We start from the raw sequence: 14,640 nt of genomic DNA on the forward strand, positions 1-14,640 counted from the left end.
ATAGGAAAACATCCATTTAGAGAAATGAATATGGCTAATGTTATTCTATCAAACACTGCAATGTTTGAAGAAATCATAAAAAAAAAAAGGAGGGGGGAGAAAATAAGATCTTGACTTGCACTTTAATAATAATGGAATATGAAGGCCAGATTGTAACTGTGGAAGTTCATTTCAAATTTAAATATTTAGCATTTTCACTAGTCTGCGAATACAAGAAAATTTATTACGTTAAGATGGAATTTAGATCTTTGACATGAAGCTGATATTTTCATAGCGTGAAAAATATCAAGCTGACATTATACTGTCTCATTTGATGACTTCCAAATGTCAGAGTGCAGTAACTTATTCATAGGGACCTCAGTGTCTTGTGATAGTGTCAATTTAAAAGACATTTACATCGACTTTTTTTTTTTTTATTTAAACATGTAAAATGGAATATGCAAAGTGGATGAGGAGAAGGGGAAAGACCACGGGCAAGAAAGTTCTTTAATAATAGGATGAGGCACTTTTAAGGCTAATTTCTGCTGAAGCCGCCTGACAGTGGCATGGACGGGGCTCCTGGCAGTGCTGACAGCTCCTGTCTTCCCGCCCTTCACCACATTTCCCTCATTCCCGGCTCCGCACGCTCGTGTTTCTTGTTATTTCAACAGAACTCGGGGGATTAAAAATAGCATGACATGCTTTCCTGAAAAAGTAACCCGCCCATCCCTTGCTTTTAAAAAGTGGTTTTGCAATAACGGGAGGCGCTGAGTGTTTCTTTTGAGGTGACTGCACCTGGGCGGTTTGTGCTGCCATGGCTGCAGAATGCCTGGGGTGGCTGCTGATGGGATTATAAACCCACAACAGCCGAGTGCAAGAAGTATGAACTTATATTCTAGAAAAACTTTCTCTGGGAGTGTGTGGCCGTGCTGTTGGCTGCCCACAGCCTAAGGGCCACCAGGTCGCTCCCCCCCGCGGGCCAGGGGCCGCCACGCCAAGCGGTGCAGCTGGCAGCGGGGAGCGGGCCGCCATTTTGTTGGGCGTCGAGGAAGGCAGGCCCCCGCCCTGCTGCCGCCCGCCGCCGCTCGCTGCCTCGCAGCCTGCCGGGGCGCCGGCCGCCGCGCCTGCCCGGGCCGGGGGGCAGCGCTGGGCGAGGCCGGCGCTGGGCGAGGCCGCCGGCGGTCTGGCAGCGCCCCGCCGCCCGCGGCAGCTTCCCTCAGGCGCCGGCCGGGTGGCCGCCCCGTGGCCGGCAGGGGGCGCCGCCGCCACCCCGTCCCGCAGGCCGCGGCCATGTCGGAGCTGGCGCTGGAGGAGCTCTCGGCTCTCGCCGCCATCTACTGCGAGCCGGACGCCTGCGAGGTGTTGGCGGTCTCAGGTGAAGGCGGCCGCGCTCCCCTGCCGACAGCCGCGGGTGGCCCCGCTCGACACGGTCTCGCCGCGCTGCCCCAGCGAGACCCGGCGCGGCGGCAGCTCCTCAGCCGGCCGCCCTCCCGCCGTGCCCCGCCGCTGCGGCCCGAGCGGCGCCGCGCTGCCCGGCCCGGCCCCGGGAGGAGGCGCTGCGGGGCCGCTCAGCGGGAGCTCTGGCCCGGGGCCGCGCCGCCTCCGTCGCTTGCTGTGGGCGGCAGCGCCCTGCCCCGCCGTCTGGCGGTGCCGCTGGCCTCTGCGGGGACGGGCCCCGGCGGGCGCTGCCCGTTCACAGCTGGCGACCTTCCCGATGGCGGGTGCTCGCAGCGTGCGCAGAAACCCGCAGCGGGCGAAGGGCAGCGCCGGGGGCGGGCTGGTGCCCGGTAGGGGAGTAAGCAGTTGCGTCTCGTGTGTAACGAGCAGGGATTTATGCTGTAGTAGTTCGTAGGGGTGCAGCTGTTGCCGTGCGTGAGAGGCCTTGGGTCATCTCTGACTTTTTCCAGGGTAAGGTAACAGGCTGGGCCTTGCGACGTGCCGAAGTGTCTCCAGCTTCAGCCGTACGTGTGTGGCTGTCGGTTTTAGGGGGTACTGAGGCCAATCCTGGGTGTTTGCTGCGGGCAGGAAGGTGGGGAGGTTTGTAGTGTTTGCTGCCATCCCCTGCTGGATGCTGTAGGCTGGGAACACGGCGAGTGTAGGTGCCTGTACACCACGTTCTCGGCACGAGACGTGGCGGCCACTGATCAGAACATAATGTTAAGAGGTGACTTTGACTTGTCCGTGCTGTCACAGTGCTGTGAAGATGTCCCTTCAGCGAGGGAGAATAAATCTCAGTAGTTCCACCATACAACAGCAGTTCCTATCGGGCTTAAGGAGCGTCAGGTGGGATGCGCGAGTGTTGTGTGTCTGTTCAGATCCAGAGCGTAAGCAAATTTCACTTGGTGCCTACCCCAGATGTGACAGCTTTGTGTATTTGTTGGAGATACATACACGCAGGCAGACGGAATACGTGTGTGTTCCATTTCAATTCCTGCTCCCTGTTGTCCTGGGAGCTCTCGCAGCGTGCTGCCCAGCTCCCTGGTGGAGTAAGGGACAGCACAAGCAGCTTCCCGCTGGTTGGACTGCAGTGAAGTCCTGGGGAACACTGGTGAAAATGGATCCAATGGCCTGCCATCAGATTTTGGCTGTGCATGTATTCAGCCCAAAAGAACTGGGATTCATAAGGAAGCGCTTTTGAACTGTCAGGGTGACCGAGCACTGGAACAGGTTGCCCAGAGAGGCTGTGGAGTATCCATCCTCCGAGGTACTCAGAAGCTGTCTGGCTGATGCCCTGGGCAGCCTGCTGTAGGTGGCCCTGCTTGAGGCTGGACAAGATGACCTCCAGAGGTGCCTGCCAACCTCGACCTTTCTGTGATTCTGTACAAATAACTTCATGCTGCTTTGGTGTGAAATTACAAGTGGCTGCTCTTGAATGACTCACTTTAAAAAGTTACTAAGAAATTAGTGGAATAAACCTCAGACTTTCATTTGAAAATAATTGTTGAAATAGATTTGTACAGAACAGCAAGTGGTTATTTGGAAAGAGGACTTTGTGTGTAGACAGCCTCAAGAGGGAGGAAGGCAGTGTCTGCATGGAGCACAGTTAACTGGGGTAATCTAAAAGCAGAATTGTTTTGTGTCTAGATCTGCACGACACGCCCTTTGCTCCAGTGTAGGCTTGTAATTCTGCCATTTTATTTTTGTATTGGTATTTAGAGATGTATTTTAAAAATACAGTTGATGAAATGTTTTGACTGAGTTTTATTGGAGTGAAAAAATCTTGGAATGTTATTTAGATATAATTTGAATACTTTATTCAGGCTTAACAGACCTTTATAATAAAAAATATGAACATATCTGAACATTGCATGTGCACATCCGTTCCTCTAAATCTGTTAGAGAAATATACGTGCATCCTTCTCTGTGCTTCATACACAGAAAAATAATTTCGTGTTCGTAAGTTATCAGGATGTAAAAGGCTTAGAAGCCTTCCTGGAACATAAAGTGAAGTGCCACAAGTGCACAATGGGAACAGGCTATTATATATTTATGTTGATGTTATGTGACCTTGCATAGCCTTTAGCCAAGCTGTGTTCATGGTATGTTAGGATCATGTATATCTGGTTGATTTCCATTGTTTTTTTGCTGGAATTAAAAAGATTATTTACAACAGTGATTACTGGTAATTTTGATACTTTAGGAGTTTGCTTCTCTTTTACGTTGCAGCTACAGAATCCTTTAGTTTGCAAACAATTAATTTTTGCTGTATTCATTAGCTTATGTTTGCTTTATCTCTTCAAAACATATACATTGTCATTGACAAAGAGTGCACAGAAGTAACTTCCAGCAAGACTGTTATGTTATACTATCTCTAATAACATTAAGAGTAATTTGCGTGTAGATCCCCAGGATCAAAAAGGAGGCCATGGGGGATTTATGGTTTTGAGGAATGTAAGAAAATGCTTTTGCAGATCTCTTGGTATGCTAAAAACTTTGGCTTTCTGGAATTTAACAATGAAGTATTCAGAATGTAAAATATGTTTTTATCAAAACCAATGTGTTGATTAATTAAAATAAACTAATTACAGCATATTTTTTCTACCTTATGTATCTATTTACAGAGATTAGCATTACAGATAGAAATCTATAATTTATTTGTTAATCGGTTCTTCTCTGGTTTGCTCACCAAGCTTGCTATAAAAATATATTTATATATTCTAAGCTTGTACTTTAGTAGGTGCCATTTTCTGAATTTAAAAATAGACTGCATGTGTCGCATAAAATGCCTTTGGGCAGGAGAGGAGGGGGATATCTGTCTGGTTGACATGGAACATAAGAAAAAATCTGAAGTATGCTAGAGCTAAATATACTGATAAGCATGCAGCTATTGGGGGGGGGGGGGAATGAGTTAAAATGTATTGAGTTTAGTCTTATTAGCACATTAAATGCCAGCAGAATGGTCATACCCAACCTTTTATTTCAGAAATAATCACCATTTTGCTGTGAAGACAACTCAGATCTTGTAGCGTGTGCAAACAAAGGAAATATTTCTTTAGAGCCTCGTTATGCAGGGCGACGGTGGTTTGCTCTTTGTTCTGCCAGCCGTCTGCAGCGCTGGTGCAGAAAATGGACGCTGGAATGTTTAAATAAACTTTAGATGCTGTAGCCTCACAAACGTTTTGAACTGGGTCTCCTCTTTAAAAGTAAGTCTGAAGCAGATGTAAATGAGCGCGGCTGGGCTTTTTGTGATGGCTCAGGGTGATACACCTTGGGATGTGAGGCTGCGCTGCTTCCTTCAGATTAGTTCATCATCACAGGGAAAGGTGTGAGATTGTTGCAGGCTTAAGAATATGATCACTGCAGCAGGAGGCCCTTGCCGAAGGGGCAAGGTTGGCCTGTCTGTTTATCCCTCACTTACTTCTGAGTTGGTGAGATCTGTTATGACAAGCTAGTGAAAAAATCCTAGGAGGATTATCAGAAAGGTAACATGTTCTTCTGTCACCGTAATTAAGCTGGCAATAGAGTAGTATTCTTCAGCTCATTTAGAGGCTGTGCAATTTCTTGGCCACATAGTTTAAAATGAAGTGATTCACAGGTAGGAACAGATAATGTTAATACCGTTCAGCCAAATGCAGTTGGCTTTCAGCTGGCCGTGTACCTGGTGGGGCTGCCCTGGGTAAGGGGCGGCTGGATGGAGATGGCTCGTCAGGCACTGGCTGTGTGTGGTGCGATGCTCAGGTGTGTGTGGAGACCCTCCGTGACGGCCAAGAGGGTGCTGGGGGTCCCAGGAGGTATAGTGCAGGCTTTTCTTCTTGTACGTCTGGTTATGTGTACCGAGCCTAGCGTGATGCAGAGGAGCTGTTGTGACTGGTGCCCCATAAGAAACGTTTGTCAGGACAGCAGAAGCCAAGGATACTGTGAAGACTGGGGTCTCTTCCAAACTGGTGTGTTTCTGAGGAATAAACTTGCCTTAAAGATAGTCTGGAACCTTTCATAGGGTCTTAGAAGACTGGAGACCAACTCCTGTTGGCAGGGAAGGCTTGGACGCGCAGTGCCTTTAGGTGTGGGCTTGATTGGGTGTAATTTCGTTTAATTCACTGGATTTGCATCCACTGCTTTCAGCACTTGATTTGACTAGCGGTGTTTTGAAGATGTTTGGAGACCTCTTTACAATAATGCTATGGTTTGATTATTGGGTTTGGAGCGTTTGCTAATTTTATTTTGTAACTGCTGTGACCTAGAGAGTTCTTCATATGACCCAAGAAGGAGGTTTGGAAGCAAGACTTTGGCTAAGCTCTCTAAAGTGCTTCTGTCTGTCCAAGTCACTTTTAGGTTCTTTCACTTATTTAGCAGGGTTCAAATATAAAATCATAGAGAGCACTGAGGTTGGTTAGTGGCATCAGTGATACTAATCAAACATAATTCAACTGACTGTCATGTAAAGGAAGGTAAGATAAGGTAGGGGGAGAAGAAGGCAAGTCACTTCAAAAGAGCTCCTCTGAAACTCAGCTCTGCTCTAATCTGCCTTTCAAATCTGGCTTCTCCTGCCCTCATAGAATGAATCAACCTGACATTTTAGCAGTTTTTTAAAGAAAAGGGGTGAAATGTTTGGAGTGCATCAAAGGGGTGAAGCAGAGAACATCTGAAGAAGATCATCTTTTATCTAATGCCCTCTTTTCTTCATGGCAGAAGAGCAAAAGTACGTTAGGTCTTTGTCCCGGCATTTTACTTTATGAAGTTTTGTATTGTTTTTCTGTGAAACATGTTTTAGACAAGAAGGCTTTCTTGCAGGAATAACTTTCATATTCAGCATCTTTAATTATGTGATTTCTCAGGAGGATGTGGTCTTTTCCCCTTCCTGCTGCATAATGTATGCATCCTTTTCAATCCAGAAATAATTCTGTTCTAAAGTGGACCAACAACAGGTTTTGAGTAGATATGCAGATTATATACACATACACTTATATAAGTATATACACGTATAAATATATGTATGTAGTATCTAGGGTCAGATGTGCAACAGAAATGTTTTCGTTACATCAGTCCAACTTCTGAAATGTACAGAAGTTCGCAGAAAATAATTAAACATGTTTTCTCCGAAAGCTGCAGGGGACAAAGAATCTTGACTTTCTTTTTTCCAAGTCTTTCTTCAGCGTGGAACTGCTTTTGAATGGTTGTCTTGAAAAATACTCGGTACAAGTCTATTTGCCTTGTGCTGGTACTGATGTTAGAAGTCTTACACATTTCTCTGGGAGCAAAGTTAGGGCAGTGCTGAGTCCATCCAGAAGAGTCTCTGTTTTTGGTTGTCCCTGCTCCTGCTGTTGAGCTGTAGAAGCCTGCTTAGGTGTTTCTGAGAGAGACAGGTCTTTATTACTGGCCTGTCTAGACTTTGAAAGAGCCAAAAGGTGTGAATACTTCTTAGAACGTGTTAATAACTTTCCTTCTAAGTATGATATGGAAGTGTTTCATTTCAGGATTCCCTGTAAGTATAGCTGCGCCATTGGTTGCAACCCCCTACCCTGCAAAAAAACCCACACCCCTTATTTTATACAGAATGGTAGTCATTTGAGTTGAATTGCTGAAGAAAATAACATGACTTAATAATATATATGTATTCAACTTTGAGCAAACTATTAATGGTTATTTTTTGATACTTTCCAGAGACGCATGGAATCACATTTAGAATTCAAATCGGCGTGAAAGAACTGCTGGATACAGATGTACTGTTAAAGCTGTTATTTCATTTACCAGTCAATTATCCGTCAGTTCTACCAGGTATTTCTGTTAACTCAGACCAGCTTACAAGAGCCCAATGTACGGATGTGAAAGATAAATTACTTGAACAAGCAAAGAAGCGTCTTTCTGAACCCATGGTACATGATCTGATCCTTTGGATACAGCAGCACCTTAAAGATGTCATTAAGCAATCAGCAACAGTTTGCAATGAAAAAACTACTTTGTCAAAAGGAGCAAGTACAGAGGATCATATCTGGATGCTCCTTTTGCATTTAGATCACATGAGAGCAAAGGCAAAATACGTCAAAACTGTGGAAAAATGGGCTTCAGATCTAAGGCTGACTGGAAGACTGATGTTCATGGGCAAGATAATATTGATTCTTCTTCAGGGCGACAGGAGCAACATTAAGGTGCAGGAACAATGAATGTTGACTAGTTCTATTGATTTACCACTGAAACCTATGTGTCTGAATATTCTGTGTGTGTTTTTCTAACAATTTTGGAAGCACATTGATCATTACAAGAGTAGGAAGGCCCAACAACTTTATTTTGTATTTAAGGAGAACAAGGTATTATGTGAGAAAGAAACCAGTTATACCTGTAGATCTGTGGCCTGTATTGCTTTGTTTCCCACTGTGATTATACTCTTGTATTCCATGCATTCCCTGACTGTAATATGCCTAAGTTGTCTCCTGTATTTCCCAAATGCCCTAGAAAACAGAACGTTTGTGATGAGAAATTAATAACAGACGTATTGTGAGCTCATTACTCTCTCTTTCCTTGACTTAGACCACGTGGTGCTCCTAGCACACACCTGGGCTTTGAACTTGTCTGTACTTAGGAATTCCTGCTGCATTAGGCAGGTTTTTGTGGTGGTATAGGAGGAGGATGTTTTGGTTTTTCAAACTCGCGTTCAATAGGTCAGTTAAGACTGCACTTACCTTCAAGCTGATGAATGGAAATAGTCATGTGCTTTTTGGGATGGGCACTTTCAAAGTTTGATTCCTGTGTTCTGAAAAAAATCTGTAAGTTTCGTATAGATTTTTACATTTTACTAAACTTCGAAGATACTAGGTGACATTTAATATTTTGTTCTTTTTTGTTGTTTAGGAGTACTTGATTCTTCAGAAAACTTCTAAGGTAGATGTGGACTCAAGCGGAAAGAAATGCAAAGAGAAAATGATTAGTATACTGTGTGAGACAAAAGTACAGTCACAGCATAAAAGGTATAATTTAGTACTGTTGTGGATAGAAAAGTTAACAGAATCGATAATTACATTCTGACAAATCTAGGCATATTCATGAGTTTCCCTTTTATAATGTAGGTTTCAGGCGTTTGAAGTCAAAGAATATTCAACACTGGATGAGCTACAAAAGGAATTTGAAACAGCAGGACTTACAACTCTTTTCTCTGAGTTTGTGCCTCCTCTCTTAAAGTAAAATTAAAAGAAAATGCTGGACCTTTGACCAAAGCAGCAGTTGATTGCAGATGCCGATGGAAGATGAAAGGACTATTTTGGCAAACAACATTAAAGCTTTTCTCCAAAAAATGCCAGAAGTAGCCATCCTCTTGCAAGAAGGAGAAGGGAATTCATCGATTAAGAATTGATAACTTGTTGACATTTATGTATTGCTCACTTTTTCCAAGGAATGTGGAGTTAATTGTGATTATTGCATGGCAAGCATGAGAGATTGGGAAGAAATCATGTTAAAATAATAGTCTTCTAGTTAGACTCTGTTTTGCGATCCCTGTATTTCAATGTTTTGGTTTTTCTCTCTCATGGTAGTGTTTTTTCATAATGGCTTGCTAGAAAGCATGATTAATTTTGCTTTGAAAGCTTATGTGCAGATATTTCTATAAAAAGCCTAGCAAACAGATTTGAATATGTGAGGACAGCATATACTTAATATCCCTTAGGAGTTCATCTGCTAACTTTTCCTTCTCCATTTATTTGACTGTAAATGCTAGACTGTTGATTTAAAGAAAATGCTCATGTCACTTGAGGCCTGAAAAAACAGAAGTGTCTTTTTGAATGTTAGTTTTTATTCTAAAATGTATAAAAACACCCAAGTGGAGAGTTTAATTTATTAAAAAACTAGGGTAAAGCCAATAGTGATATTTTCTTTGATAGTTTACAGATTCCTTTTTGCACTTTATCTGGTTTTACTGCCTGTGCATCTTCAGATGTCTTGATTCTATTAAACTGTCAGACCAGTATGCATACAGACTTCAGTCTTCTTTCTCAAGACTTATATCAAGGCTTCTGTCATTTGAGAAGCTGGTAAGCTGTAACTTCCTATTAAAATTTCTCTACCTTTAACATTATTTTTTTTGGATGGGTCAGTGGCCTTGGCCAGCTTATACATTTTTTTACCACTAGCCTGTGTTTTACTTCAGCATAATGTTACAAATATATATGTAGGTTTTACAAATTAAGTTGTGCAAGTTCTGTTTGCCTAGGGAGAATTGGATACCTATTTCTTAGAATTACTAGTGTCCTTTTGGTTTCTCTTTTACCTGATACCATTCTCTAGCAAGACTAAATTGTGCAGTAGTAAAAATTTCGAAGTCATGGGTTTTTCAGTAACTAGCAATGCCATTTCAGTTGGTTTTAGCACATAGCTAAACATGGGCTTTACTGCTTTCTGAAACTCACTCCCAGAAGCTGAATGACTCATGTATTCTTTGTTAACTGAAAATATTTGATCAATTCAGTGTAAATTAATTTGTCTCCATTGTACTGGGTGAAGACTGGTACGATTTGGTTAGCTCCTGTAGTGTGGTTTGGCAAATCATTACCTAAGACATTTTGATTTCCAGTTTCATACCCAGACCATAAGATCATACCTCTTTCTTTATGTACACTAGAGAAGCAACTAAAGCAAACTGTTAAGCTTTTTGGCATTTACTGTCGGAGGTATCAAATGCATAAAGGGTTGTAGACCATTTGAGAGTTTCTTAAATTTTTAAGGAGTTTGGTAATTTTCCTGATATGGAACGTCTCAAATACGTATGTTGCATGTTGTTTTGTGCACTGAGGCTTATTTAGTGAGTCAGTTGCAAAAGCTCTTCTTGATGAGTCTTTCATGTGTAGCATATATAGTACTTCAGGGACAGTACAAAACAGACTGGATTAAACAAGATTTACAAATCTATTCTATATTATTTTGAAATGGTTTCCTGAGAGAAAGGGAATCTCATTTTCTGTCATTGTAAGTGTATGTGGAGGTAAGTTTTTACTTTTATAAAAAAGAATAAAACTGAAGTATCTTTAAAATATTAAAATATCATGTATTTTAAATTATAGTTTTCAGAATTGAGCTATTCTCAGTTAAAATACCCATTCTATGTCAGTTCAGCATGAAGTCTTGAAAGATGCAGAGGCTCTCTCCTTGTACTATGTGGTAGATCTGACAAGTATCAACAAGAAAAGGCTTATGCATGTGCAGCGTAAGAAAACGTAATTAGTATCTCTCTGCAGATCTAAATGTTGTACAGTTTTGCTGGATGGATTTTATGTCCTCAGCCAGATATTTACTTTAAAATGCTTCACTTTTCTGGAAGGAGAATAGTAAGGTACTTCAGTACAACCTATATCACAGTCTTGGCCATCAGAGTCTAGCAAGGGCATTATCCAACATGCATATACATCAGTTGTGTATCCTTTCTGTGAGAACTGGGTTGAATAGTGTACATAATCATGTGATCTCAAATTGCACGTGACTGCAAAATAACTGAGGCACGCAGTTGTTGCGGTCATCTTTTCTTGCAAGATCAGATGCAGACTCTCCCAACTGTTTCCTCCCTGCTATAAAAGCTACTGTCACTAGCAGCATAAGAAAAGCCGTTTGTAGGGTCAGTGGTTGCCAGTTGCACTCGGGTATGAACTCATGTATTTTCTTGAATATTAATGCCTGATGCCTTCTTGGTTAACTGTTTGGTTGGAGCAGCAGGCAGTTTAAAAACGTAAAAGAATTTAAAGAGCAAATAACAACTGGGTAAGTTGCAGCTCTCTTCTGATCTGTGCTTATCTTCTTGCCAAATGAAGCTGTAGGAAACTAGATGATTTCTGTATTTCAGGAGCTGTAAAAAGCAGTTTATGCAGTGCATTTTTATCATACTTGAATTTGTTACTAACTTATATTGGACAAATCAACAAGTCCAATGTAGGGAAGGACTGCAGTTTTTTTGCTTGGTTTGATGTGCTTCAGGAGAATTACAAATCTGATCAGCTTGATACTGTTCAGACATCAGAGAACATGAAAACTGATGTCAGTCTGATTCTGTGAAAGCAAATGCTTTTGCCTACCCTTCAATCAGTCACTTATTTTGAAGGGTAGGAGGATATCTTGTGTTCAGACAAGTAGACAATATTTTTAAAGGTTGTTCTTTTGGAAGGATGTTGCAGCTGTCTGTTAACTGATGGTTTGTTTGCATTTATTGTAAAAAGAGATGGGCAAGCCTGTGAGCCCCTGGGGCACAAAAGTCATTGAAACGCATACTGTGGTGCATGTTCTACCCTCCAAAGGAACTGAAGCGGACACAGAAGAACAAAATGCAGGGAAACAAAGTCAAGACTCCTGAGAATTGTTGAAGAATGCATATCAGTGTCTAAAAAGTTAGTGAAGTGTATATAGCTATCAGAATCAGACAATGTGACTGCAAGGAAAAAGAAATCTCTAAAGAAAAAATGGTTTAACAAATTCGAAGCTAGATTTCTTGTGGATATTGTATTATAAATAATTCTTTGAACAGCATGTTAGTAAAGCCTCGTTTCTTGTGGACTTTCTTGTTTCTGAACAATAGCACACATGAAGCCTTTCTTGCAGAAGAGACATTCATGATGGTGTTCTCCCAGGTGGGTTCCCCAGTGCCTGATATTGATTGTGCTGCCTGCATAAGTTGTTAATATATCAGTAGCATTTTTCTTTGCTGCCTGTTTTTGTCGAAGTTGTAGGAACTTTGTTTCTTTCAGGCTATTAAGCTCTCATTTTAATGGAATTGATTTGAATTCAGAAGTTCTAGAAGAATTTTGTAGTATAAATATGTGTGCTTCTGTATAGACAACACATCTGCATAATCATAGTTTCCTTTGAAAATCAGGCTAAAATGAAAGCTGTTGCAACAGGACCGACAACTTGAAGAGTCAAGTTTTTATGATTTAAAGCTGAGGTTTGATAGGTCTTTTTGAATCCCTTGGCGTAATGTGTGAAGAAAACAAAAAATGGGTTAAGAAAGGATACATAGGAATAGGAGCAAAAATGCCAACCCTAGTGTCAGCCCTGTTTGCACAGTTGTTTTTGCATGGATGCATCGCCACCAAAGCACTTGTTCCAGTCCTGGAGGCTTGCTCGATCTGCAGAAGGATGTGCTAAACCACGACTGAATGAATGTCTTGGGTGGTCATTTGCCAGTCTCTGGAAGAGATGGCACTGGCTCTGTTGGGTGGGTTTGTAGGCAAACAGCATGCATTTGCTTTTTCTGCTCTTTTCATATGATTCATGAATATGAATATATGTTTTGTATGCATTGTATGCCTGCATTTTCTGTGGTACGAGAAGGATGGTCTGGTATCTGAGGAGCACTTCTCTCTCTTTACCCTTTGTGTGGCAAGTGTAAACTGTAACCAAAGGGTAACATGAGACCAAGATAATTTTTACTACTATACGTAACATCACGTCTTGCTATATATGTATGCTACTACTATGGCAGAGTAGTGATGCCTGTTGAAACAAGGACATCAGAGTGCTAACAGACTAAATTACTAAATTCTGCAAGAAATCAATCTTTGTATAGTTTTGGTTTTTAGAATTATTACTGACTGCCATTATGACCAAGAACTCCCTTCTATTTTGTATTAATTTTTCAAGGCATTATTTACAGTATTAATATGTACAATTTATATTTAAGGGTTGCTATTGCCATCTCTTGAAAAGAAACCTTTATGAGCAGCACATACTGTGAAGAAGCCTGCCATTCAGGAGAATAGCATGACTTCAGTGGAAGCAATGCAGAGTTCCAGAGCAGGGAAATACTTTAGTGGGGAACATCATCAGTACTGGGAATCTACCAGCTTTTTTTACTTATTCAGTCTCATTAAGATTATCATTCTTGTACCCCCCCCCCCCCCCCCTTTGTTATTTGCTGGTTTTGCTGTTACAGGGAGGATAAGATACTATAAGAACTCATAGATAAAAATCTGTGACATAATCAATTTAAAAAAATTGAAAGTAGATTTGATTGCTTTGTGAACAAGGCTAATTTTTCTGTTTTGCAGTTCTCTCTCATTTTCCTATAATAAGTCTGTTTGCCTCTTATTTCTGTGTGAATGACCCCAAACCCCCCCAAGATCAGTACAAATTATAAGTACTGTAATGAGCGTAAAGAAACTTCATGGCAGAAAATATTTTGTTTACATTTTTTCTTTTAAAAATAGTTCAATAAACCGTACATGTGGATGATTTAAAACCTAGTGTCCCTTGATTTGTTCAGCTTTATCTGTGAAAATACAGACATAATCATGTTATAGTTCATTTGAAATAAGATGATGAAATGTTGCACACGCTGTATTTCTGCCAGAGTCTGAGACTGAAATTGCTTGTATTATGAAATAGTGCAATTGCTCGAATCAACTTTCATATATCTTAAAGTAGTATTAAGCATTATCATCCTGTCTCTTTGTGCATAACACATGCAACACTGGCAGCACTCTGTTCTGGTTTTATATTTTGAATGTATACTTAATTTTGTGTCATCTTATGCAAGAGTTATGATTGTTTATGTGCTTAATTATAGACATAAATGGAACTTTAAATGTAAATATGCTAATAGCATTTTGCAGTTATTCTGTGCCATTTTCATATATTGGCTTTTATATCAATATTAGTTAGTGTTTTCTAACCTCAAAGTATTAACTTGCAGTGAAGAGAACTCTTCAGAGCGACAGAAGAATTTCTAAAAGACAATTTAAGAAATTCTTTGGATGCTAAAGATGAATCCATTAATGTTTTCAGTTAATTATGCATTCAGGTGCTTGAATTTTGTATTAATAAGGTAACAACCTTCTGATTTTCTTTGTGTTTCTCAATGTAATACAAGTAATCCATTTGTATCCTGCATTAGAATACAGCTGATCATGGAATTGGGGTCAATTCTTTATTAGTATTTCCCATTATAAATATCTATGATTCATTGTATGTATGCATTGTTATTTATTATAACTGGAATGCAAAGAGTCATTTTAGGATGAAACTTAGATTCATAGAATCATGGCATGGTTCGGGCCAGAAGAGACCTTAAAGATCTTCCAGGTCCATCCCCCCTGCCATGGACAGGGACACCTTCCCCTAGACCAGGTTGCTCAAACCCATCCAGCCTGGCCTTGAGCACTGCCAGGGATGGGCATCCACAGCTTCTCCGGGCAGCCTGTGCCAGTGCCTCGCCACCCTCGTAGTGAAGAATTTCTTCCTTACATCTAATCTAAA

The 14,640-nt window shown here is 41.3% G+C and overlaps 1 protein-coding gene across 1 annotated transcript; it reads left to right on the forward strand.

The window, feature by feature from the left end:
- The first annotated feature begins 1,042 nt into the window (after positions 1-1,042).
- Positions 1,043-14,352, forward strand: RWDD3 (RWD domain containing 3). The gene is made up of 4 exons (XM_080407500.1): positions 1,043-1,354; positions 7,081-7,565; positions 8,266-8,381; positions 8,481-14,352. The coding sequence occupies exons 1-4, from the start codon at positions 1,270-1,272 to the stop codon at positions 8,593-8,595; spliced, it is 801 nt and encodes a 266-aa protein (XP_080263626.1). The 5' UTR covers positions 1,043-1,269; the 3' UTR covers positions 8,596-14,352.
- Positions 14,353-14,640: the final 288 nt, after the last annotated feature.

This window comes from Falco punctatus, assembly GCF_963210335.1.
Source record: "Falco punctatus genome assembly, chromosome: 11".
NCBI classification, from domain to species: domain Eukaryota; kingdom Metazoa; phylum Chordata; class Aves; order Falconiformes; family Falconidae; genus Falco; species Falco punctatus.

Excerpts from the sequence above, each read along its gene's own strand:
- RWDD3 (XM_080407500.1), top strand. The coding sequence starts at position 1,270 with ATGTCGGAGCTGGCGCTGGAGGAGCTCTCGGCTCTCGCCGCCATCTAC. Across the intron at positions 1,355-7,080 it reads CGAGGTGTTGGCGGTCTCAG|AGACGCATGGAATCACATTT; the intron begins GTGAAGGCGGCC and ends GATACTTTCCAG. Across the intron at positions 8,382-8,480 it reads GTACAGTCACAGCATAAAAG|GTTTCAGGCGTTTGAAGTCA; the intron begins GTATAATTTAGT and ends TTTATAATGTAG.